The sequence below is a fragment of the Monomorium pharaonis genome, chromosome 8 (genome assembly GCF_013373865.1).
Source record: "Monomorium pharaonis isolate MP-MQ-018 chromosome 8, ASM1337386v2, whole genome shotgun sequence".
Taxonomy (NCBI): Eukaryota; Metazoa; Arthropoda; class Insecta; order Hymenoptera; family Formicidae; genus Monomorium; species Monomorium pharaonis.
The window spans coordinates 16,336,801-16,363,946 of record NC_050474.1 but is presented as its reverse complement, the minus strand read 5'-3'; the positions used below and the strand labels follow the sequence as shown (position 1 = coordinate 16,363,946).

At 33.1% G+C, this 27,146-nt stretch overlaps 1 protein-coding gene across 3 annotated transcripts in view; it reads left to right on the top strand.

Moving 5' to 3' along the window:
- Positions 1-8,519: 8,519 nt before the first annotated feature.
- Positions 8,520-27,146, top strand: part of LOC105836181 (cysteine-rich protein 2-binding protein) — a 42,574-nt gene continuing 23,947 nt past the window's right edge. Inside the window, exons 1-3 of one of the 3 annotated variants that reach the window (XM_036290627.1) lie at positions 8,520-8,644; positions 8,867-9,485; positions 14,566-14,714. In XM_036290627.1, the coding sequence (XP_036146520.1) occupies positions 9,088-9,485; positions 14,566-14,714 (547 nt within the window). In that variant the 5' untranslated portion in view covers positions 8,520-8,644; positions 8,867-9,087. Of the gene's footprint in view, positions 8,750-8,866; positions 9,486-9,752; positions 10,197-14,565; positions 14,715-27,146 lie in introns of those variants that run through there. The other 2 variants (XM_036290626.1, XM_036290628.1) reach the window with 2 other exon arrangements.

The window sequence follows — 27,146 nt, the reverse complement described above, 5'->3', positions numbered from 1 at the left end:
AGAATAATAAATGTACTATTCAATTTTTCTTAGAATATATGATCTATATAGTTAAAATTATCTAATTAATCATTTGAACGCTTCAAAGTATTAATGCTAAATAGATCGCAATTTCCATCAAATTATTAAGGTTATGGAAAAAGATAAATTTAACAATGAAATTAATAAGTAAATAAATTAATACTATTTATTTTTAATATGTTTTGCAAAATTTAATTGCTTTTATAAAAAATAATATAATTGCGTCAGTTTATAACATATATGTATATGTAGACAATAACAAGTACCCATATCGATGAGTCAAATTGGCATAGCAGATAGAGTACAAGGTTTGTAATCCTAAGGTCCCGGGTTCAAAACCAGAGACAAGTAAGAATAAAATAAAATAATATAATTTAAATTTAATTAATTAATAAAAATTTGTCCTAAATTTAGTATGTACTTGATAAAAATAATTTAAAAGAAATAAAATTTTTATTTAAAATTTTTATTTTGTCAATCATCCATCGAGGCTCCGTGAAGCCTCTATTAATGATCCACGAAACGTCCGTAAGTCATCCATCGAGGCTCCGTGAAGCCTCTGTTAATGATCCACACAACGTCTAATAGACCTCTTTGACGACCTCTATTGAAGGTCTAATAGACGTCCACAGTGCGGAACTGTGGATTTCTAATGGCTCTATATTGGACGTCTAATGGACGTCCACTGGAAGTTTAAACTTCCATGGCAGACGTCCATTAGACGTCTACTGGAGGTTTCATTTCTATGTGGGTATTTACTATTTGATACGCGTACCAAATGCTCGGTGTAAACTAGGGGTGTTTACGATAATGGCTATCCGAGTAATTTTCTCTAGGACCGAAATATATGATAAGCACAACCATCTACTATCATCATGATTCGTGACAACTCAATGCTGTCCGGTATAACCAAATCAGCACGAGCAAGTTGCGAGTTGCGAGTTCCGTGAGTTTGTAGCAGGTAACCTAAAAAGTACGACATAAATAATTTGATTATTACAATTAAAAATAATCTGTTTTTAATGTATGGTAAGATTATTAACTTCATTAAAATAGTAATTATATAACACAATCATGTATTTTTAAAGTATTGTCTAAAGTAATATTAAAGAGATTATTTTATTTACAAATATTTTATTTATTAATTTGTCTATCAAGTTTCTATTATAACGTATATCTAACGCATATCTAACGTATATCTATTTACAATTTTACAGTATATCTTAATTTACTATGCACTTGTATTACACATTAAAAAAATTTATTGTAAACATTATTATTAGTTTCACATTAGTGAAATATTCTTGCATAATATTTATACATAAAGATATATGATTTTTTAAAATAATGATAACACCATGCAACTTCCCAGACAACACGCATGTCTAAAAGACGTCTTTAAGACGTCTTAAAAGAGACGTCTTTGAGACTTTACCAAAAGACGTCTTTATGACGTCTAAAATACGTCTTTTTTAAGAAATCTTCTTTGAGATGCCATTTAGACGTCTTTACGACGTCTGAGAAAGACGTTTTTAAGACGTCGAATGACGCACATAACCAAATCTGCCGTGTGATGCGATCAAGTCGATCGACATGCTTATCCCGTATCAATTTTTTAAACTCTCGCACGTATCGCGTATCAAGTTTCTATTATAACGTATATCTAACGCATATCTAACGTATATCTATTTACAGTATATCTTAATTTACTATGCACTTGTATTACACATTAAAAAAATTTATTGTAAACATTATTATTAGTTTCACATTAGTGAAATATTCATGCATAATATTTATACATAAAGATATATGATTTTTTAAAATAATGATAACACCATGCAACTTTTATCATTAACAGTTGTTACAAGAAAGAAAAATATTTATACTTAAATTTTTATTTTACTTGTAATCTAAAAAATATTATTAATGATTTATTTAGTAATTTTACATAATTTATCTCATTTGTTTCAAAGTGTTAACACCATCCGTTTAATAAAAGATGACTTTTCTAATATATATGTCAGTTAATAATAAATAATAACATTTATTGAGAATCAATGTTTAATTAAAATATTATATTAGGTTTTGAAATAATACCGTTATGATAGAAACTTGGTAGACAAAATAAATATTTGTAAATAAAATCTCTGATATTACTTTAGACAATACTTTAAAAATACATGATTGTGTTACATATAATTACTATTTTAAAGTTAATAATTTTATCATACATTAAAAACAGATTATTTTTAATTGTAATAATCAAATTATTTATGTCGTACTTTTTAGGTTACCTGCTACAAACTCACAGAACTCGCAACTTGCAACTTGCTCGTTATGATTTGGCTATACCATCGACATATACAGGGTGTAATGTAATCGGAAGCCATCCCGTAATGGAAAGATAGATGGGATCGAGATGAACATAAAAGTCCAATATTGTCTTGGGTTAGGTCTATCAATAATCGAGATATAAATTTTTCAAATTGTACGCATGAGAGCGCGCCGTGTGAAGAGCCGAGACGCTCGAGCTGTAACGCGGCCCACTGTGTCGAGCATTGGCTGCCGGCGGCGGGGGGAAGAAGGAGAAGCGGTGCCGCTGCCTGTGCTTCGACGCCCTCGCGTCTCACTGCACCGCGCCAATACTCGTGGCAATGGCAGCTATGCACATTCGCGATTAGTTGACAAATTAGGACAGTTAGCAAAGATATGACAAATTAAAACCGTAATAAACTGCTGTGATTAAGAAAGTCGAAAGAGCGAAAGCGATAGATACTTATGGAATCTACAAATAATCTAATTTCTATCGTAATTGTGAATAAGTAAATTAATAAAAGTTTTTCGTACATTCACGAAAGATTCTTTCTTTTCCTTAAATATCTTGTATCATGCCTGATCTAACGATTTCGTGATTAAATTATACGATACGATCGTAATTATACTTGGAGATGTTAATGTCACCAGTATGGTTAACAACAAAGCGTTTTCTTTCGTTATTATACAATAGAGAACTTAAGTTTACGAAATATTCCAACAGAACTATTAAACACGATGTCTCCGTAGATATTTTGTCATATTCCAACGAGAAAATATACTTTCCTAACAGGAAACGAGAGAACGATAGACAATGATATCACTTCTTGAAATTATTTTTTTTTTTTATTCAGACAAGTAATGGATTACGAAAGAGAAACCAATTAGATTTTTGTATTTTTCTTGATATCTATTCTGAATCAATCAGTAAAAATCTGTCGTAATTAATAATGTAATTAAAGATAAAAGAAATTCCGAGTTCCCTATCGTTATGAAAGAAAAACTCTTCGTTATATTAATAACATTTGATATTGAACATCTCTAAGCATAATTATCGTAGAAGGCATAATCTATTGTGAAATCGTTACATCAAGAGATATTTTTCTATCGTGTTATGAACAATGAGTGTAACATATTATATGGATATATCGCGCATTTTATAATTTTCTAATTAAATATTTACGAAATGAGAATGTATGAAGAATCAATCGTAGATATTAATTGTGATAAACCTTTGTTAATTTAACATTCCATGGAAAAAAAACAATAAGAAACGATGAGAGAATTTGATGCGGCAAATATTATAATACACTTATAAAAGAAAATTATCACTTTAAGAATCAATTGTAAATTTATGTTAATTTTTTATTAATGTTTTTATCAAGGATTTAACAGTACGACACAATTCGATAAGAAACAAAGTTAGAATTGTATGATACTGTAAATAAGATATTTAAGAAAAAGAAAGAATCTTTCGTAAATGTACGAAAAACTTTTATTAATTTACTTATTCACAATTACGATAGAAATTAGATTATTTGTAGATTCCATAAGTATCTATCGCTTTCGCTCTTTCGACTTTCTTAATCACAGCAGTTTATTACGGTTTTAATTTGTCATATCTTTGCTAACTGTCCTAATTTGTCAAGTAATCGCGAATGTGCATAGCTGCCATTGCCACGAGTATTGGCGCGGTGCAGTGAGACGCGAGGGCGGCGAAGCACAGGCAGCGGCACCGCTTCTCCTTCTTCCCCCCGGCGCCGGCAGCCAATGCTCGACACAGTGGGCCGCGCTACAGCTCGAGCGTCTCGGCTCTTCACACGACGCGCTCTCATTCGTACAATTTGAAAAATTTATATCTCGATTATTGATAGATCTAACCCAAGACAATATTGGACTTTTATGTTCATCTCGATCCCGTCTATCTTTCCATTACGGGATGGCTTCCGATTACATTACACCCTGTAGAATGGACTGAGCATTGCGATAGGTTAGCGCACGCCTGCTTTAGAGTGAGGGTGACGTCCCATGGTGCGTATTGCGATACGCGCGTATCGGGCGTATCGAACTCTGCAACTAATCACAGACATTCCGCTGCTTTCAGTACGCCGAAATATGTCTCTTATGTCCCATGAAGCGGATTACGCGGAAGCGGAACGAGCGGATCACCAATCATGCGACTGTTTCAACGGAATTTTTGAAAAGGTTCTATTAGAACGATCCCGTGATTAGTGATCCGCTGATTCTGCTTCCGCGTAATCCGCTCCATGGGACGTAAGAGCCTCATTTCGGCGTATCGAACATACACACACACAAGCATGCGTGGCCATTTCTAACCTTTTCGTGCCCATAAGAAGTACACAAAAAGTGACAAGAAGGAGTAGCACGCGTAGTATTCATGAATCTGAAGAGGTTATAGTAGAAAGAAGTAAATATATACATCGCCCAGTGCACACGCCATGTAACAATATACGACTGTGCATATGTATGTGTGCGATCCGCTCGATTATGAATGTCCGCGGATCGTCAGCGTATCAAAAACGGCGGATTGTCTGTCATTGGTCGAAATTTAATACGCCCGATACGCGCGTATCGTAATACGCACCATGGGACGTCACCCTGACAAGAAGGAGTACCACGCGTAGTACTCATAAATCTGAAGAGGTTATAGTAAAAAGAAGTAAATTATATACACCGCCCAGTGCACACGCCATGTAACATTATACGACTGTGCATATATATGTGTGCGATCCGCTCGATTATGAATTTCCGCGGATCGTCAACGTATCAAAAACGGCGGATCGTCTGTCATTGGTCGAAATTTAATACGCCCGATACGCGCGTATCGCAATACGCGCCATGGGACGTCACCCTGAGGGTGCGGTCCCATGAAGCGGATTATGCGGAAGCGGAACGAGCGGATCACCAATCACAGAACCGTTTCGACGGAATCTTTGAGAGTTCTATTAGAATGATCTCGCGATTGGTGATCCGCTCGTTCCGCTTCCGCATAATCCGCTTCATGGGACCGCACCCTGAGAGGTACTACATCTGAGGCCTATGTTTGTCTCTCTTGCAAGCTTCTGATTTAATCTCCGTGAATGGAGGGGGACGAAATAACAAATCAGAAGCTTGCAAGAGAGACAAAATAGGCCTCAGATGTAGTATCTCTCACTCTAAAGCAGGCGCGCGCTTGCCTATCGCAATGCTCAGTCCATTCTATGGCCGGAATTCATAGGCCGGTATTCATAGTTAAATCTTATTTCAAGATCGTCTCAAGCAATGTCTTAAGATGCTAATACGGCTCTGTGATTGGTTGATGGCTTCTTAAAACAGTACTTAAGATGATCTTAAATATAAGACCCGACTATGAATACCGGCCATAGTCAAATCTTATTCAAGTTCCAGCTTTAGGGGATCCGGGAGTGACAGAGTTACCGACATTTTTTTGGGAACTTGGATTTTTGAATTGGAGTAACAGAATGCAAAATCCTTTTACAGGATTAAAGTACGCACAAAAATGAAGGGGGCGATGTACAATTTGTTCTGATAAATAAATAAAAATTGTTATTTATTAGTCACTTAACGACAATATTTGCTTCATACAAAAAATCTATAGTTTATATATATAAAATAATCACGTCGCCCCCTAGAAAAAACTCTCAGGAATAATATCGTGCAATTAGAAATAAGATTAGAATCCTAGAAAAAAAGATTCGCATTCCGCAAATTGGAAAATGAAAAAACGAAAATTTGGGTTATGTACACGTAAAAAGTCGATAAGTAGAGCAATATAAGAAACAATTTTTTTGTTTTCAATATAAAATCCAATTTATAGATTAATATTAATATGTGTACTTTAATTCTGGAAAAGGATTTCTAAATCTATACAAGAATTACATATGAAATCTCATAATGATGTGCACGAATGACTCTACATTATCGACCTCGATCAAATTTCAGAGGCACTCCTGGATCCCCTTAACCCATTACTTCCCAAGCGGACATTTTATAGTCGATTGGTTTTCGGCTCAGAAAAGTGATGAGATCACATGAAAACTTAAAACAAAATATGCTTTTCTACGTAAAAAGAGTTGCTCTTTCAGATTCCGGGGTCAAAATTTTAAAATTTTCTATTGGAAATTTAATATGGCGGCTCAAAGTTGATATAAATTTTTTTATCGACTATTGACTTTTTATAGTAGAAAACTTCGAAAAATTTTGTCCATGACTGTTGTAAACGATTGAAGTGACGGAGTTTGCCTTTTTAAAGTAATAAACTATGATTATTAATTGATTTTTTAAGTAGTTCAAGTAGTTCAAGATAGTGGATGCAGTATGGCGTTTAAATACATGGAAATTATATTTTATTATGATATATGTGAATGAGCAGTCATTTCTCGCGTTTTCGAGGTCGCTGAGTACGAATCTTTGGTCAATTAGTCATTTTTCAAAATGGCGGATACAATATGGCGTCAGAATACACGAAAATTAGATTTTGTTGCGAACTATGTGTATCATATTACATCCGCCTTTCGAAAGATATAAATCAAACTCAAGATTCGTATTCAGCGACCTCAAAAACATATACAATCAGTACCCACGCACATAGTTCACAGGAAAACATAATTTTCGTGTATTCTGATGCCATATTGTATCCGTTATTTAAAAAAATAAAAACCACCCAAAATTTGTTCTCAGCGGTCTCACAAATACATAAAATAAGTACTTGGAGGCATAGTTTTTAATAAAGTATGATTTTTATGGCATATTGTATCCGCCATTTTGAAAAATGAATAATTGACCAAAGATTTGTACTCAGCGACCTCGAAAATGTAAGAAATGACTATTCACACACATATATCGCAATAAAATATGATTTCCATGTATTTGGACGCCATACTGCATCCACTATTTTGAACTACTTGAACTACTTAAAAAAATCAATTAATAATCACAGTTTATACTTTAAAAAGGTAAACTCCGTCACTTCAATCGTTTACAACAGTCATGGACAAAATTTTTCAAAGTTTTCTACTATAAAAAGTCAATAGTCGATGAAAAAATTTATATCAACTTTGAGCCGCCATATTTAATTTCCAATAGAAAATTTTGAAATTTTGACCCCGGAATCTGAAAGAGCAACTCTTTTTACGTAAAAGAGCATATTTTGTTTTAAGTTTTCATGTGATCTCATCACTTTTCTGAGTCGAAACCCAATCGACTATAAAATGTCCGCTTGGGAAGTAATGGGTTAAGCACGATCTTGAGACGTCAATGCTGTTATTTCATTGGTTAAGTAAGTCTCAAGTCGGCTCGAAGCTAGACTTAAGACAATGCTTGAGCTTAAGATCGGTCTATGAATCCCGTCCTATATGTCGATGGGCTATACCCATAGACCTGATACATAGATATGGGCCGATATTCATAGTCGGGTCTTATATTTAAGATCATCTTAAGTACTGTCTTAAGATGCCATCAACCAATCACAGAGCCGTATTAGCATCTTAAGACATTGCTTGAGACGATCTTGAAATAAGATTTGACTATGAATACCGGCCATGGACTGGCAATACCAAGCGAAACCGTGTCCATACTTCTCTCTCTAAAGAGTTCGGAAATATGTTTCGCGCATGCTTGTACATATTATACATTGAAATCCAATGATTGGATACGTTTTGGTCACGTGTTTTAACTTATGTGTGTTTATATATATGTATATACATATGTATGCATGTGTGCTGACATGCGCGATAGTTATTTCCGGTAACTTTAGAGAAAGAAGTACTAAAAAGTCTGTTTCTCTCTCGCATCTCTTCTGGACACCGTTTTTTATACACAAACTGTAGGCAATTGCCGGTCCATGGCCAGTATTCATAGTCAAATCTTATTTCAAGATCGTCTCAAGCAATGTCTTAAGATGCTAATACGGCTCTGTGATTGGTTGATGGCATTTTAAAACGGTACTTAAGATGATCTTAAATATAAGATCCGACTATGAATACCGGCCTATATCTATAAGGTCTATGGCTATACCGGACAGCATTGAGTTGTCACGAATCATAATGATAGTAGATGGTTGTGCTTATCATATATTTCGGTCCTAGAGAAAATTACTCGGATAGTTATCGTAAACACCCTAGGTCTATGCTTGTGCCGATGTGAAAATGTTGGTACCAACAAAATTCTTTAGGCAATACAATTTCAATTCCCGCAGGTTAGTAACACTGTCGAAGTAGTAAATTCGATTTCAACGTGTCGCGAAATTTAACAGTGTTTGTAATTAACAATGAACAATTACGAGAATGAAGTAAGTAATATAATAATATAGTAGATGTGGAATATTTTTATCATTCTTGTGCATAAATATGCTGCTTTTTGGGGTATTAATAAGTCATGATAACTACATTTTTAGGTTAGTTGGATATCTGCATATATATGAATGATTAAAATAACTTTTGTAGACAGATAGAGCTATGTTTGGATTAGTTGGATATGTTAAATAATTAATAATTTTTTTTGTCGGACATAGGAAATAAGCAGCGGTTTTACGATGTGCACGTTTTGCCACTACTTCTACCTCCATTAGACAAGCAGCAAATTTAGTCATGTGATCTCTATTTGCCACTGGTTTCTAGCGTTCATGAAATTGATGCTTTAAACAAAAGTCTGTACGGGGACCCTAAGCGTGTGATTGTTCAAAACGAATGTACCTTTTGGCTATATATATCTTTGTTCTTGAAAAGCATTAAAATGTCGGATATTGTAAAACACATGGAAAAGACGCATTTGGAAGAGTCAAATGAAAAATGCAAAAATTGCGGAGAAACATGTGATCCTTATGCTAAACCAGCGTTACGTTGTAGCGGTGGATGCAATCAGAGAATACATACAAACTGCCTAAAGAGAGGCAGCGTTCCAGTTTCTTTCGTGGGAGATGTTTTCTTTGAACTTAATTGTGCCTCTTGTAATCCCTTAAGCAAAGAAACGGTTGTGCGCGACAAAATGCCGTGGCTCAACGTCATTGTCTTAACGCTTTACAATCTGCGTGAAAAATCGAGTGGCATTAGTAAAAGAGGATACTTTCATTGGAAGTCAGATATCAGTACTTTTGTGGATAGAAATTGGGATTACTTATTCAAAAAAACTGTGTAAGTACTTTCTCAAACAGCACATGATATTTATGATAAATCATACAAGTGTGTTAAGTCGACACAACTGGCAATATTTTATTGAGTAAACTTCATAACGTTTTGGTCATGGTTTTTGGCCCTTCTCAAGTGTACAATTTACCTGGTTGACTCACAAAAATCTTTAATTTTACGATCATGTGCCCAGACTATGTCATAATCTGAAAGAAATTTGTGCGTCACCAGAAATAATAATAATAAACATAATAACGCACAAATTTCTTTCAGATTATGACGTCTGAGCACATGATTGTAAAATTGAAGATTTTTGTGAGTCAACCAAGTAAATTGTAATACACTTGAGAAGAGCGAAAAACTATGGCTGAAACGTCGTGAAGTTTACTCAATAAAATAGTGCCAGTTGTGTCGACTTAACACACTTGTTTGATTTATTTATCAATTCACTGGCAAATTTGAAATTCATTTGGAATTTATGATAAATCTCAAGTACCAACATATCTGTATGTTGCTTGCAACAGAACTGCAGCAATGACAACTAAGTCTGTTCATTAATTGATACTTACACAATATGACAACTTTAAATAGCAATTTACCAGATGCTTTAAAATCATCATTAAAATTTATACTGGTGTCAATTTATATAAAATTTATATGTTGCCATAATAATTTATGAAACCACATAATGCTGTTGCTGATAAACGATAATGCAAGGTAACTTTGATACTGATTTTGTTAAACTGCTGATATATGTATACATATATATATATATATATATATATATATACAGGCTGTTTGGTAAAGATTTATGCAATTTTTATAAACAGGTAGAGTGCATTAAACTGAACAGAAAAGTCCTTTACCGTTTTTCCATTTTCACAATAGTTAACGAGTTATTGATTACACAGGTACACAGGTGCACAAAAAAGTGGTGTTTCTTTTTGAAATTAGGAAAAAATAAGCCAATTCAGCAATTCTGACCTTGGATTTGAATTCAGCGAGTCAAAATACATAAGTAAGGATCAATTAATTTGGTCCGCCGAACCAACCACTTTTTTGTGTGCCTGTGTAATGGCACCGATCATATTCTACACAAAATAATTGTACACGATCAGAATATTCTACACGAATATATTGTACACAAAAAAATTGTACATGGAAAAACTGTGCACAAGAATTATTCTTGAATTAAAAATTGCATGGATATATTGTGCAATATATTGTGCACGGATATATAGAAAAACTGTGAAGTGGACAGTTTTTCTATACATAATATATCCGTGTGCAATTTTTAATTCAAGAATAATTCTTGTGCACAGTTTTTCTCAAGGTTTTTCCATGTACAATTTTTTTTGTACAATATATTTCTGTAGAATATTCTGATCGTGTACAATTATTTTGTGTAGAATATGATCAGTGCCTGTGTAATCAACAACTTATTAACTATTGCGAAAATTGCAAAATGGTAAAGGACTTTTCTGCTCAGTTTAATGCGCTCTACCTGTTTATAAAGATTGCATAAATCTTTATCAAACATCCTGTATATATATATATATATATATATGTATAATATGCAATTAAACAGTAATATGAACAATGATATGTAGAATGGATATAGATTGTGTATATAGATTACATAAAAAAGTGATGTATTTACATATGATATAGATTGTGTAAATAAATAATTGCCTAATCCAATATTTACATGTAAAATATAAATAATCTATATTGCATGTGTATACAATGTAAACTAAATGTGTCATGTTTTATGTCATCTATGTAAACATCCATAGAAAATTTAAATTTTATCAGAATTTGATATCATATGTTTTTATTTTATCAATATCAAAATTAATATTAAAATTTATCTTATTAATTCTAAGATTAGATATATTAACAATTACTATAACTTAATTACTCTTTTCTGTATTGAGTTATATACCAATTTAAAATAATTTACATTACTTGCATTATCTACAAAAAAATTGTTTAAATATAATATGAACAATAAATATAAATAATGTTTATTGTTTACATTATATAATATCTGGTAATGTAGACATAATCTTGAAATATGTATATGTATATGTATATGTATATGTATATGTATATGTATATGTATATGTGCATGTGTGTTGCGTAGCTGACTTCCCACGGAATTTTACTACTTCAGACTCACATTAACACAAGCAAATTTGAGTAGTTACGCGAACGAAGCTTCTCCATTAGGGAATTTTGATATTCGATTTTACCACATAGAAAAAGTTCATTGGGCTGTAGTCAGTTCCAGGAATTGCGATATCTAATAAAAATAGACGACTTTCATCCGACTATTTTTTATTAAAAGGTTTTACCGTCGGCATTAGCGTTACCCAATGTTCACCACGGGGAGGTTGCGCAATCGGAATTTGCACATCATGGCACTCTGAAAAATGCCGTTTTGTGTGTGTGTGGGGGGGGGGGGGGTGTTTACCTCAAGGATAAGGACCCCGTGGTTCGTCAGTTCCACGGTATTTTGTGACTCCAAACTTTCTTTGGGTGTGTGTGCGTGTGTGTGAGCGCGAGGGTGTGTAAGCGTGAATCTATGCGTGAGAGAGAGAGAGAGAGAGAGAGAGAGAGAGGGAGAGAGAGAGAGAGAGAGAGAGAGAGAGAGAGAGAGAGAGAGAGAGGGCGAGAGATGAATGGACGAACATTACGCAAGCTGAAATTCAAACTCTTATAAAGAGTATGCCTCGTCGCATGGAGGAAGTTATTCGTGCAAGAGGTGGTCATACACACTATTAATGCAATATTATCTCTCGCCCTCTCTCTTTCTCTCTCTCTCCCCACACTCCCCTCCCCCCTCTCTCCCTCTCTTTTTCTCTCCCTTCCTCCTCTCTCTCCCTCTCTCCCTTTCTCTCTTATAAAAAATAGTCGGATGAAAGTCGTCTATTTTTATTAGATATCGCAATTCCTGGAACTGACTACAGCCCAATGAACTTTTTCTATGTGGTAAAATTGAATATCAAAATTCCCTAATGGGAAAGCTTCGTTCGCGTAACTACTCAAATTTGCTTGTGTTAATGTGAGTCTGGAGTAGTAAAATTCCGTGGGAAGTCAGCTATGCAATACACATGCACATGTACGTCGAACGTTCACAATCCGAGGACGGTTTCGAGTTTTAAAATAAAGACTAACCATAGTTGTTGCGAAACCCGGAATGTTTATTCTTACGATAGTCAAAAATGGGCATTGTTAAAAATTCAAAATTGAATATCTCAGCACCTAATACAGCTAGCAAAGTTTTCCAAGAAGCATTTTCAAGATTCGGATTGCCACTTAAAAAAATTTTATGTCACAGTTATGTGTGATACGTTTTTTCAAAATGGCGTATGACAAACACGTGAAATTGAAAAATATTGGTCCGATTTTGCGACGATCCATGGCATGACGCAAGTATCGCAACTTAATGGGATATAAAGCATGCGATAGTACAGAATTTTCCCTTCAAAATTCTTTTTTACTCATCTCGATACGATGATTTTTCGCTGAGATATGCGCATTTGAATAAAAAGGCAGTTTTTCACTTTAAATGCGCATATCTCAGCGAAAAATCATCGTATCGAGACGAGTAACAAGCATTTTGAAGGGAAAACTTGGTACTATCGCATGCTTTTTATCCCATTAAGTTGCGATACTTGCCTCACGCCCTAGATCGTCGCAAACTCGGACCAATATTTTTCAATTTCGCATGCTCTCGCTTTGTCATACTCCATTTTAAAAAAAATTATGCAAAATTTTACTAAATTAATTCTTAAAGTAGACATTTGAAGCTTTAATTTCTTTTTTTAGAAACCTTTCTATCTTTATTACTCGCGTAGTTATCGTCATTGGAAGTTTAGTGATTTTTTGACAAATTTTAGGTGTACCGTTTTTTTTTCGACTGAGTGTATTATTACTTTGATAATTTTAGATGCTATATTAATGTAAAAAATTGTAAAAAAATCTAAATTAAAAATTTTTTGTTGACATAAAATTCATATTATAGATACGTATTAATTCATATACTTCAATTGTAAAAAAGGATTTTGAAATTTGTAAAAGTAATACTTATGAAAAGTTGCAATTTTGTCAGTTGGTAAAATAGGTCAACTTTAAAATCTCTTTAAGCGTAATTTTATTAGTATTGATGCTGATGTTGCTAAATTAAATAACTTGTAAATATTTTTTATAACTTTTATATTAACACATGTATATAATTACATATACACATAATTATATAAACACATATACACATATATACATATATTAAAATGAAATATGTACGTAACTATTTTTTTTATAAAAAAATTTTATAATTATTATATATTGTCTAATAGTTTCAAGGTGTCTATCTGGAAAAACTGAGAAATCCTAGAATTTTTTTGTTATCTTTAAAAAGTAAAAATATAAATTTTTATGAGAATTTTATCAGAATTCAGAAATTTTTGAAATTTTACTTTTAAATTTAAATTCTCTTATTCAGATAAAATTATTTCTTTTGATGTTTCTTCTTCAATAATTTTTAATAATATAAAATGTTGAAAATTGATTAATAATAATAATAAATATGGGATGTACATTTATGTCATATATATATTCTCGTGTGACTCACGAAAATATATATACATGTACATGGTTTTATTAAAAAATCAGTGACAATAAAAGACAATACATTTTTAATTCGCATTGCATGTTTAATCACGTTTCGTGTTCTGTACTTTTAATATGCTACACTATTGCGGAAAAATCATTATATGCTATTTAGTCCATACTATTTGTTTTTAATACTTGTTTAAAACTTGAGTGATTTTTCCTTGTATGATTAAGGAAAGGGTTATAAAAAACATTAAAAGATATAATGAAATAAATTTATTTCAAAACTATTAAAAAATTCTCTAATTTTTGCCTGGAATTTTGTATCATATGCCTGGAAAAAAACAGGAATTCTTAGAGAATTTTTAAAATAAAATTTGAGTACATCCTGTCTGTTACTGTTACAATTTTGATTGTGTTTTTATCTTATGTGATCGAAAATTTAAAATGTAAAATTGACATTACTTAGGAAAAAGAAAAAAAATTGGATTGGCACCATCTCTGGTACATTGTCCCATTACAGCAGCATCTTTTTTAAATCTGGTACCAATGAATTAGGAGAATCTGGATGGTGGAAATTATTGGGCAATGATCCTCCTGAAGTTTTGATCGCCAAAAGTAATATTACCATTTGGGAAGTAATTCATTATTTGTAGTTACAATTAGAGTTATTTTTTTAGGAACAGTAATTTAAATTTGTTTCTTTTTCTCATTTTTAACTTAACTTTACATTTATACTTGTTGGTGTCATTAATAATTAATTTAATAATTTTACAGCTATTTTATGTTCAAACTTATTTATCAACACGAGCTGCATTCAGAATAAATCATAACCAGTAAGACTGTGCCGATGTTATGGGGCCTGTTCTTTATTGCTGCACTGCTGTACTGGTGCAATAAGTTAGAATGGAAAAAAAAAAATATTTGTCTTATTCTAACTTATTGCATCAGTGCAGCGACAAAAACAGGTCTATGGTTATCTATACTTAGTTCAACGAGAGACGCCGCTCGGAGTGCGCACAATAGCGGCTAAGGTCAGAGTGGGGAGCATAACCTTACTTGACACCGTTATATGGGCGCGCTCGGGTCCATGACTATTATCTTATTACAGCATTGTCAATTTATTAAGGAGGGAATCTGGTTTAAACGGCCTGTTTTTCAAGAATTTTTTTTGAAAAATGTAATGCGTAGATTGATTAAAAATTTAAGGTACAATTTATGGACGTTATATATAATGTAAAACATATATATTTTTCAAACTTTAATTTGCAATAATAACGGTGCAATGGCGGCTTGAAAATGGCGTCTGGAAAATGCGCCGTGCAGCGTACAAGTCACAAAAATAATTTAAAACAGAAAATTCAAAATTCCTTAGTTTTAGGATTCTTTAATTTATGCAAAAACGTACAACATGACGTTTTTATTTTACTAAAATTTGCAAATTTGCAAAAATGGCGAAATTTTGAAAAAAAGATTTTCTTTTTTTGAACAATTGTTAATAACAACGTTTTGAATTAAAAAAATAAAAATCGGTACGTTATGTTATGGTCAATTACCTATAGAATATTTGTACCAAATTTTATAAAGATTGAAAGATTAGTAGTTTTGAGCTACATTACACGGTGTGCGAAATTTTGCGTTTCGAAAAAAACGCATTTAAAGTTCGAGTAACAAAAAACGTGAAATAATCGTAATTTATTTTAATTTATCGCAGTTTTTTGCTAATCTTTGATTCCAGGGACATAGAGCAGATCTTCCTGTTCGTTGAACATGAAATTAACATTAAATTTATTAAAAATTATGGGATCGAAAGACCGAGTGCCCGACGAGCGCTCGTTTACCTGAGTGCTCCGTCCAATTCGACCGTTTTATTATTAATTTTTAAACAAGGTACAAAGAAGTCTGATCACTTTCTAACTTTTTTATTATATTTTAGAGGAAATTTCCTATCAATTTAAGCAAAATTTGAAAATTGCTTAAAAATATTTTAAATTAGGTTCCCTTCTTAACTCATTAACAGCCAAGAAGAAACTGTGTATTGTGGAGCTATGGGAAGTGTTTCATTCGTGGCATAAGATCGAAGTTAGTAAAACCACTATAAGCATTTTTGAATTTTTTGAAAATCTAAAATGGTGGATTGAAAATTTTTAATTTTATTACTTCTTGATGAAAGCTCTTTTGTAAGGTTTTTGGGGTTGCTGATAACAATTCCGTAGTTGTAATTGCGAAATTCAAGATGGCGGATCGAATATGGCCAATATTTTTTGTGTAAATGTTCATTGTCATGAATAATTGCTTCCTATTCATTCCAATATGACGGACCAAAAATTTCAACAAAGACTCTTATACAAAGATTTTTTGGGGTTGCTGATAACGATTCTGGTGTCGAAATCTCGAAATTCGAGATGACAGTTAAAGTTTTTGATTAAAACTACGAAATGAAAACTACAAAATTAATCGCGGTCAGAGTTGTTTTACCTATACCATTAATTATTAATGGAAGTATATTGTCAATCATTGTATCAACTATATGATCAATCTTCCACATCTTTTTCTCTTCTTCTATAACATGCTTAACAAAATTCTTCCAATGTTCAGCTGTCACCCGATTATCTTGTTTAAGTAATAATTTCACATCTTGTAATTGCTAACTATTAATATGCCTAATCGAGCTACGTGCATGCCAAATATTTCTGTGGCTCCACGAATTATTTGTTGCTAGCACTGGCAAGCAGCCTTTCCTCAAGAATTCTTTATGTATTCATTTTTCTACTTTTGCAAGTATTCTTTAAAATGACTTCTCTATAAATACTCTAAATATTCCAAATAATAAATCGCGAGGTATTTATTACAATGAACTCTTAAGGAGTACTTCAATGTGAACTAATTGTGGCTAATTCCTTAAGAATTCTTTATGTATTTATTTTTCTATTTCTGCAAGCACTCTTTAAAATGACTTCTTTATGAATTTCTGTTCATCTCTGTGCTATCTGGGAAAGCATGGTATGGTGTGTCTCTCGTTGAACTATGTATACATGGTTTATTTATGTATTGTTTACACAAATTTTTTAAATATAGATACAAGCAATGTAAATTATAAATTGGATAACACAATAATCTGACTGTAGAATGATAAAATAAAAATATATAATATATTGATAAAATAAAATAACACAAGCCTGTCTAAATTTGCGGTCTTGTGGTTTTCTGTAGTTTTTTATGTGCTGAATCTGCAAGAAATATTCTATTACATTACGTTTTCAAAAAAAGTGAGGTTGAAGCCTTAAAAAAATAGGTTTTAGAAAATGTTTAAGATTTTGTAACTGACAAACCTGCTGTGTGAGATACTTCAAAATTGGCTCAAAATAATGCGCATTATTAAAAAATGCGATATTTTTATTGTAAAGTACAATATTAAGAGCTTGATATATTCTGTTTCCAGTAGTGTTTTTAGCTATAATGGTTTCACCATACAAAGAGTTTTCAGCGACATCATCAATCTCTGTCGCACTTTTTAGGGAGGAGAGAGAATATACACTTATGGTATAGTACAATTGTTCTATTGTGTTATTACGCATAATAAAAATTTTAATAGTTGATTTAATGGAATTGAAGGTTTTCCTAATAAAAGTGTTCTTTAATTGTTTAAACAATTTTTGAAAAATAACGATTAAAAAACCTTTCTCGCCCGGTTAGGAACTTACAACTTTTTCTTTCACACAATTCTTGGACATATCTTGAGTCCACCATTTTTTTTCCATGTCTACATGCTCGAAGGTATACATTCATGGAACATTTCTTGTTTATGGAAATCCCGAGTTGTACATTTCTCGCAACATTGTTGAGAAGTATTTATATAAAAAATGCTGAGATCATTCCTTCCCTCAAACCGTTATTAATTTAATCGATACTATAATAGTATCGATACTATACACTGAAAAAGAAATATGGAATTGTTTCTTTACAGCTGCGATGATTACACGAAAAAGTTATACGCTTAGGAAGATCTTACATCAAATCTTATTTTATAATTTTTAAATAGCTAAATGTTACGAATAATATGTTTTGTTACACAAATAAAATAATGTACAAAAATTTAATAATAAATGGATCTGAAATCATTTTAAATAATTTTCCGTACAAGAGAATTACAAAGATAACTTTTTGCAAAGTTATTTTTTAAAATTGTTTTTGATATATTTAAACAATAATTATTTAAATAAATAAAAAAATTTATTATGCGAAGCAGAGTTAAGTAAGTTAATATATTTTTTAAACTAAATTAAGTTAAAGTTAATGAATTATAAAATTAATTTAATTAAGTTAAAAGTTACACGAACAAAAAATTAATTTAATTAAAGGTACGTTAAGGTTAAATTAACTCAAGTAAAGGAAAGTTAATTTTGAGAAGTATTATTTATATTAAATTAAAAAAACCATATAATTTATTTAAGTAAAATTATCAACGCAATAATATTGATCATTAAATATATTTAATATTTTATTTGTAAATTAAGTTTATTTAAAATAACAAAAAATATGGTTTTTATGTAGGTATTTTTCTTTTTTAATTTTTTGCGCAGATAAAATTTTTAAACTCAGTTTTAAAAGTTAATAAGTTAAAGTTTATGTTTTAAAAATAACTATTAAAAGTTAAAAATTAAATCATTTAAAATTAATTAAATTAAGTTAGAAGTTATTAACTTTTTGATTTTATCATTAACTTTTAATTTTTTAATTTACTATCCTGATAAAAAGCACCTTTAATCTCATGTATTAAATCCATTATTAAAATTTTTATTATGTGTAATAACACAATAAAGTAATTGTACCGCGAGCGTACTTCCTCTTTCTCTAAAAAGTACCCCAGAAATTTGATGATGCCACCAGTAAAAAAATTCGATATTTTTATTGTAAAGTATAATGTTCAAGTATTTTAAACTTATTTTGAGTTATAGTTATTATACTTATTTATAGTTTCTCTCGTACACCAAGTTTGTCAGTTACGAAATTTTAAAGATTACCTAAAACACGTTTTTTGAGTTTTAATCTTATTTTTGTCGAAAACGTGATGAGATAAACCACAAGTTTTTTTCAGACCACAGAAAATAGTTAAAATTTTTAGGTTTTTATGTAATTGATAATATATTGATTATATATTGATAAAATAAAAGTGTACAATATTAAAACTAAGAAATAAGATATAATTTTCATTATTTTTGATCAAATATAAATCTTTTTTGATCCATTGATTATTATTTGCAGACATAAACACATAAATTACATAGTTTACATTATATACATGTAATGTAGATTTATAATTTACGCGTAAACAATGTAAACTATATGTGTAATTATGTATAAAATGTCATTTGCATAGCAACTATAGCTGAAATTCCGATTAGATCGGACCTCCGATTTTTTGGAACTATGTACTATGTATTTTGGCGAATTTGATTTTCATGATGAAAACCATGAAAAAAAAAAAACAAAAAAAAGTTTTTTCTATTTATTTCCGCACATGGGAATTTTGATAAATATTTCAGATAAAAGTTGTAGATCTTATCGAAATACACATTTTATGTTTCATTGATTTGGGGGAAAAAATAGCGCCGGTGAAAGTGGTCGTGATATTGCCGGAGTGAGGGGTAGTGAGTTAGTGATGGAGGTGAGAGGGAGAGTCGCAATGTGAAAAAATGGAAAGAAGGTGACGAGTGATTGGAGGGAAGCAGGAGGAATGTAATTGAGGGAAGTTATGAGCCGGAGGAGTTTCGGAGGCGAGAGAGATGAATATGGGAATCAGGTGGTCGTGGAGAAGAAGAAGAGGACAGTGAGAGGGCGCCAGGAGGAAAAGGAGAAGTCGGTTGGGAGATGGAGTGGCGCTGATAGTGAAGATAGAGAAGAATGAGGAAGGGCGCCATCTGGAGGAAGACAGAATGCGGCGCTCATGGACTAACGTAGACGGAGCATTACCTATCACTTAGGACGAGAGGGGGCTGATATTTGGGGTGAAGAGGTACTCTATGAACTTCGGTTGAATTCGGGTACACTCGATAATATTCGACTAATAATTCGACATATGACTGCAAGAGGGAGAGAGAGAGAGAGAGAGAGCGTGAGCGAGCGAGAGAGAGAGAGAGAGAGAGAGAGAGAGAGAGAGAGAGAGAGAGAGAGAGAGAGAGAGAGAGAGAGAGAGAGAGAGAGAGAGAGAGAGAGAGAGAGATGAGAGAGAGATAGGAGAGAGAGAGAGAGAGAGAGGAGAGAGAGATGAGAGAGCGAGAGATAGAGAGGAGAGAGATGAAGAAGCGAGAGAGAGAGAAGAGGATGTCGAGAGAGATGAGGCGGGAGCAGCGATCGAAGGAGAGAGAGTCGAGTAAGAGAGCAGAGACGAGAGGCACGAACGAGTAGAAGACGATGGAGAAGACAGCAGAGAAGAGAGAGAGAGAGAGACGAGAAGGAGAGAGAGCAGTGAGAGATGAGACGAGAGAGACGACCTAGAGCGAGAGAAGAGATGGACGAGTAAGACTACGATAGACCGAGCGAAGAGATGGAGGAGACCGAGAGGAGGATGGACGGAAGAGAGAGGAGAGAGACGAGAGAGAGAGCACCGAGAGAGGACAGAGCAGAGGAGAGAAGTAGAGATGAGAGAGAGAGGATGAACGAGAGAGAGAGAGATGAGAGAGAGACGAGCAAGAGAGAGAGAGAGAGAGAAGAGAGAGAGAGGACGAAGAGAGAGAAGAAGGAGAGAGAGAGAGAGAGAGAGAGAGAGAGAGAGAGAAGATGAACGCAGAAGAGAAGAGACGGGATGATGACTTGAAGCGCATGAGCGAGAGTGAGCAGAGAGTCAAGAACTAGAAGACGAGCAGAGATAGCAAGAGACGCGAACTCTGCAGGGCCGCGAGAAGCGAGAGAGAGAGAGAGAGAGAGAGAGAGACGAGAGAGAGAGCTAGATCGAGTCTAGCAGAGAGAGAGCGGAGTGCGAGAAGAGATCAAGGCAGCGCGAGGATCTAGAGAGAAGACGCGCTTCTTCTTACATCTCGGAGACGTGACGAGAGAAGAGAGTAAGTAGAGATGAGAGAGCGAGCGCCGCTCAGAGAGAGGAGAGGAGAGAGAGATGGAGCAACATATGAGAGAGCAGAGAGAGAGCCTGCAGAGATCGACGAGAACGCCGAAGCTCATAGAGAGAGAGCGGATATAACTCCGACAATCCACGTCATCACGCTCGAACCCTTTGACCGAAATTCATGGACTCTTCCCTTACCGCAAAAATTAGCTACTTCTCTCAAAAAGCTCCATTTACGTTAGTATATGGGCGTTCGATGACTGGTAAACCCACTTGGCAGTGGTGTAATAGAAGGATGGGCAAGTTTGGTAGGAGTGACGCGGCAAGACGGTAGTGAGCTTTGGGAACGCTGAGTATCTTAGCACGTGGTCCGTCGAAGAGAAGGTGATACCCGGCGCAGTGGTATTAAGAGCAGTGTGAGTGAGAGTAAGTGCGGTGTGAGACAGAGATAGAGGCGGCATTCAAGAGGAGAGGGAAGGTGTTTGGACGACGAAAGGAGGCGGAGAAGGATAAAGTGAGGGAAGGAAGTGCGGATAGGGAAAGGATGGAAGAGGTTAAAAGAGAACTGAGGAAGGTGAGAATGGAGATGACGAGAGGACTAAAGGAGGTTAGGTTAGGTTAGGTTAGGGAGAGACTGAGAAATCTGGAGTATCTGGAAATGAAAGGAGAAGGCTTGGAACGGGATGAGGAAGAAGAGAGGGAAAGGAAGAGGAGAGGGGGTGAACAGGGCGATCGAGGTGAATGCAAAGGAGAGGAAGATATAGTCGGACGATGGCAAGTGTGAGGAGATGGGGATAGGGAATGAGGATGAGAAGGACAATGAAGGGAGCAGGCGGAGACACTGGAGACTGGTGCCAGGAAGTGAGCGAAAACAAGGAGAAGAAAAAGAGGATGGAGAAGAAATTGGAAAAAGTGGACGAGACAAAGGGCGAGAGTAAACAAAGATACCAAAGCAGAAGAGAGGATGAGGGGCGACGGGTGGAAGATAACGTGGCCAAGGAGAAGAGAAGTATAAGGACCAAAGAGGAGGAAGAAAGCAGTGAAGAGAGGGTTAGCGAGGGAAAGGGGGAGGAGGCTGAGAGAGTTAAAGAGGAGAAATGTGATTTGGAGGGGTGTGGATGGGGAAGGTGCGTTGGAGAGAAGAAGGGTGATTGAGGTATTATAAGGAGCGAGGTAGGAAGGGAGGTGGAGGTGACAGAGGAGAGAAGGGGGAGGGGTACTAGTGCTAGTGGAGGTGTTGCGAAATAAGGACAGAGAATGGCTGCTAAACAGGAAGGCGGATATTAGACAGAGATGGGAAGTACGGATAGACGAAGATCTATCGATGGACGATCAGGTGGCGGATGCTAGAAAAGACAAGGGAGGAGAGGAATCGGGAAAAGAAGTATGTGGATGAACGGGGTAGAATGGGAGTGGAATAAGGAGCGGAAGTAGTGGAAAGTATGTGGTGGAGAAGAAAAAGGGGAGGGGGTGAGGAGGAGGGAGGAGAAAAGGAGGGAGAGGGAGAGAGCGGGGAAGATGGAGGAGATAATAATGCCTTGTATTGTTAGATGGAGACAGAAGGACGGCTCGGGAGGAGGCGCAAGGAGGTGCAAGGAGGTGAGGATAAGAGAAACGGATAGAGGACGAGCAGCAGCGAGACCTGAATGGAGGCAAGGAGAGAAGCTGAGAGGCAGGATGAATGAGAGAAGAATGAAGGGGAACATACGGTGGATTGGAGATGACAGCGGTGGAGTGGACCGTGAGAGAGATGAGATGGAGAGGAGGGCGAGGAAAAGTAGGGACGGACGATGAGGGGGGGAGCGGATTTTGACGTGCGAGAAGGGGTGGGTGGATGTTAAGATGTAATGGTCGTTAATGGTCAGGTCGAGTCGAAGGTTAAAGTTATGATATGGATGTAAACGGTTCGGGAACGCTCTGTGTCAAAAACGCCTTGTAAGCCTGAGGGGAATTCAATAAAGTTTAATTAATGTTTCATTGATTTTTGCCATAAAGATAATAATTTTGATAAAAACAATATTAAATGTTTAAAACTTTATATACCCCATCCAATATGATACATGGTACCCTCTTGCATTCTGTCCATGTGTTTTCTGCATCACATGGGTTTGCGATTTTTCACGCGTATCGAGGTCCACTCACCCTCTCTAATATCCTCTTGAATATTATAATTTTTTAGAGTAGTTTGAGTAAGCATTAACTAATAAAACGCGATTTGTGTTGAATGGGTTATATAAAGTTCTGAACATTTAACGTAGTTTTTCTCAAAAACTATCTTTATGGCAAAAATCAATGGTACATAAAGTATATTTCTATAAGATCCTACAACTTTTATCTAAAATATTTAAAAAAATCCCCATTATTTACGGAAATTTAAACCATCATTTTTATCATGGTTTTTTATGGTTTCCGCCATTTTTACTATCATATTCGTAATCAACGCGACAATACATAAAAATACATTAGTTATCGGACCAAAAAAATTGGAGGTCCGACTTAATCGAAACTTTATCCAAAACTACAACTACATTTAGTTAAAAAATCAAGATAGTTAAAAAATTAAAAGTTAATTGATAAAATTAAAAAGATAATTTTTAACTTACAAGGGAACCTCGCGAACCCGAAAATTCTGATTTTAATGAAACTTGGCATAAATGTAGAAGGGGTAAATACATGAATTTAGAAATTAAAAGTTGGTGCTTATAAACGGTTTAAAGGGTTGAAACCACCCTTCAAAAATGTTGAGTTTTTGTCTTTTCTCGATATATCTCGTAAACTAAACAAAGTATTAAAAAATGTTTCATATAAAAGTTTTACAGTATAAATACTTTTATTTAACTATGCTATTTATTTTTTCAAAAAAATTTTTTTTTAAAAACTTTTTTTCTTTGAAAAGAAAATTTTTTTGAAAAAAATTAATAGCATAGTTAAATAGAGGTATTTATGCCGTAAAACTTTTGTATGAAACATTTTTTAATATTTTGTTTAGTTTACGAGATATATCGAGAAAATGCAAAAATGTCTCAACTTTGAAGTGTGGTTTCACTCCTGCAAACCGTTTTTGAACCAAAATAAAACATTTCTAAATTAATATATTTACTCCCTCTACATTTATGCTAAGTTTCATTAAAATTAGAAAATTTTTCGTTTGGGCTTATAAACGGTTTAAAGGAGTGAAATTACCCTTTAAAGGTTGAGATATTTTTACCTTTTCTCGCTATACCTCGTAAACTAAACAAAATATAAAAAAATGTTTTATACAAAAGTTTTACAGCCTAAATACCTTCATTTAACTACGCTGTTCATTTTTCCCCAAAAAATTTTTTTTTAATTAAAATAAATTTTCAATAAAATTGACTTTTATGTATATAGCATTTATAAAATAATTATACTATCTTATACTACGTTTTATTTATATCATCTATGTGTATATTATGTATGTTATATATTATCTATGTTATAATACTATACATTTATATTATCTGCATCCCTATATGTATTAGTTTTCATCTAACAGTTGCGCAATATTAGAATAGTCACGTTGCTTTCACACAGTTCATTCTGGCTACGTCACATATTTCACATTCAAGTTTTATATTCGTCATATCACGGTATATATTATATATGAAATGGAAATCACGTATTAAAGTGTGATATCTTTATTAATGATGTTACGCGTCATTTTCACATCTGTATCAAATCTAACGTGTGCTTGATCAGTACATCAGTATCACATCTAACATGTGCTTGATTTTTCTGTTAGATTATTTAATTAAGCGAAGCATAATGTTACACGTAAATGTTGCAAATGTTCTTAATATGTTACTTATTTCATTTCAAATTATACATATTCCAACTATAAATGAAAGAGAAATACAATTACGTGATGTGATAGAGGATATTATAACAAATGATATTATAACAGTGAATGTGATTTATCATTTGATGTACACACTGATACTGCTTTAGAATTTTAAAATTATTGGGAAGTGGATTTACCTGACATAGAATATGTAATAAATGATGAAGAAGAATTTTTTTTAATGATAATTGTGGTAGGGACTTCACCTTTCTAAAGCGACGTTGCACCGTTACTCCTGAAAGAGAGTATGGGCCTTTTATCACTTCTCCAATATTCGACGGCTTTTCTTTTATAGCTACTATTTAAAATTTTGTCTTCTGGTTCACAATTATATTCATTATCAGGTTCATAATCAACATTATCATTTTCTAAAAATTCTTCCACTTTATCTGTTACATATTCTATGTCAGGTAAATCCACTTCCAAATAATTTTGAAATTTTAAAGCAAAATGAGTGTGTACATCAAATGATAAGTCATTCACTGCATTTGTTATAATATTTTTTATCACATCACGTAATTGTATTTCTCTTTCATTTATAGGCGTTGGTAGAATATGTGTAATTTGAAATAAAATAATTAACATATTAAGAACATTCGCAACATTTACGTGTAACATTATGCTTTGCTTAATTAAATAATCTAACAGAAAAATCAAGCACACGTTAGACTTGACACTGATGTGAAAATGACGCGTAACACCATTAATAAAGATACCAAACTTTTATTAATACGTGATTTCATATATGATACATACCGTGACATGACGAATATAAAACTTGAATGTGAAATATGTGACGTAGAGAGAATGAACACTGTGTGAAAGCAACGTGACTACTAATATTGCGCAACTGTTAGATAAAAACTAATACATACAAGGATGCAGATAATATAAATGTATAGTATTATAACGTAGATAATATATAACATATATAATATACACATACATAGATGATATAAATAAAACGTAGTATAAGATAGTATAATTACTTCATAAATGCTATATACATAAAAGGCAATTTTATTGAAAATTTATCTTAATTAAAAAAAATTTTTTTTTTCGAAAAATAAACAGCGTAGTTAAATGGAGGTATTTATGCTGTAGAACTTTTGTATAAAACATTTTTTTATATTTTGTTTAGTTTACGAGATATATCGAGAAAAAGTAAAAATATCTCAACCTTTGAAGGGTAGTTTCACTCCTTCAAACCATTTATAAGACCAAACAGAAAATTTTTTGATTTTAATGAAACTTGGCATAAATATAGAGGGGTTAAATACATTAATTTAGAAATGTTTTATTTTGGTTTAAAAACGGCTTGAAGGGGTGAAAGCACGCTTCAAAGTTGAGACATTTTTGCATTTTCTCGATATATCTCGTAAAGTAAACAAAATATTAAAAAATGTTTCATACAAAAGTTTTACGGCATGAATACCTTTATTCAACTACCATATTTATTTTTTCTCAAAAAAATTTTTTTTTTCAAAGAAAAAAAAATTTGTTTAAAAAAAATTTTTTTAATAAATAACATAGTTAAATAGAAGTATTTATACTGTAAAACTTTTGTATGAAACAATTTTTAATATTTTGTTTAATTTACGAGATATATTGAGAAAAGGCAAAAACTCAAAATTTTTGAAGGGTCATTTCAACCCTTTAAACCGTTTATAAGCACCAACTTTTAATTTCTAAATTCATGTATTCACCCCCTCTACATTTATACCAAGTTTTATTAAAATCAGAATTTTCGGGTTCGCGAGGTTCCCTTGTTAGTTAATTTTTAATAATTTTATTTTTAACTCTTAAAATACACACTATCTCTGTGAAATATAAAGTACACACTAGATCAAAATGAATCGGCGCCACTTTTAATATTACTGCAACGAGAAAATGAATTCTTTTGGACTGAAAAAAATTAGATACATTCTTTAAACATTCAAGATTAAGGTCTAATCATTCCAAAAAGGATATCAATAAATTTGAATAATTTAAAAAATTAAAATTCTATTAAAAATACGAAAACTTCCCTTTTTTACAATAAAATTAGATAACTTTTTCAATTTTCAATATTTTTAAGCAAAAATTTAATCACATACTCTCGAAACAATATACTTTTGAGCAAAAA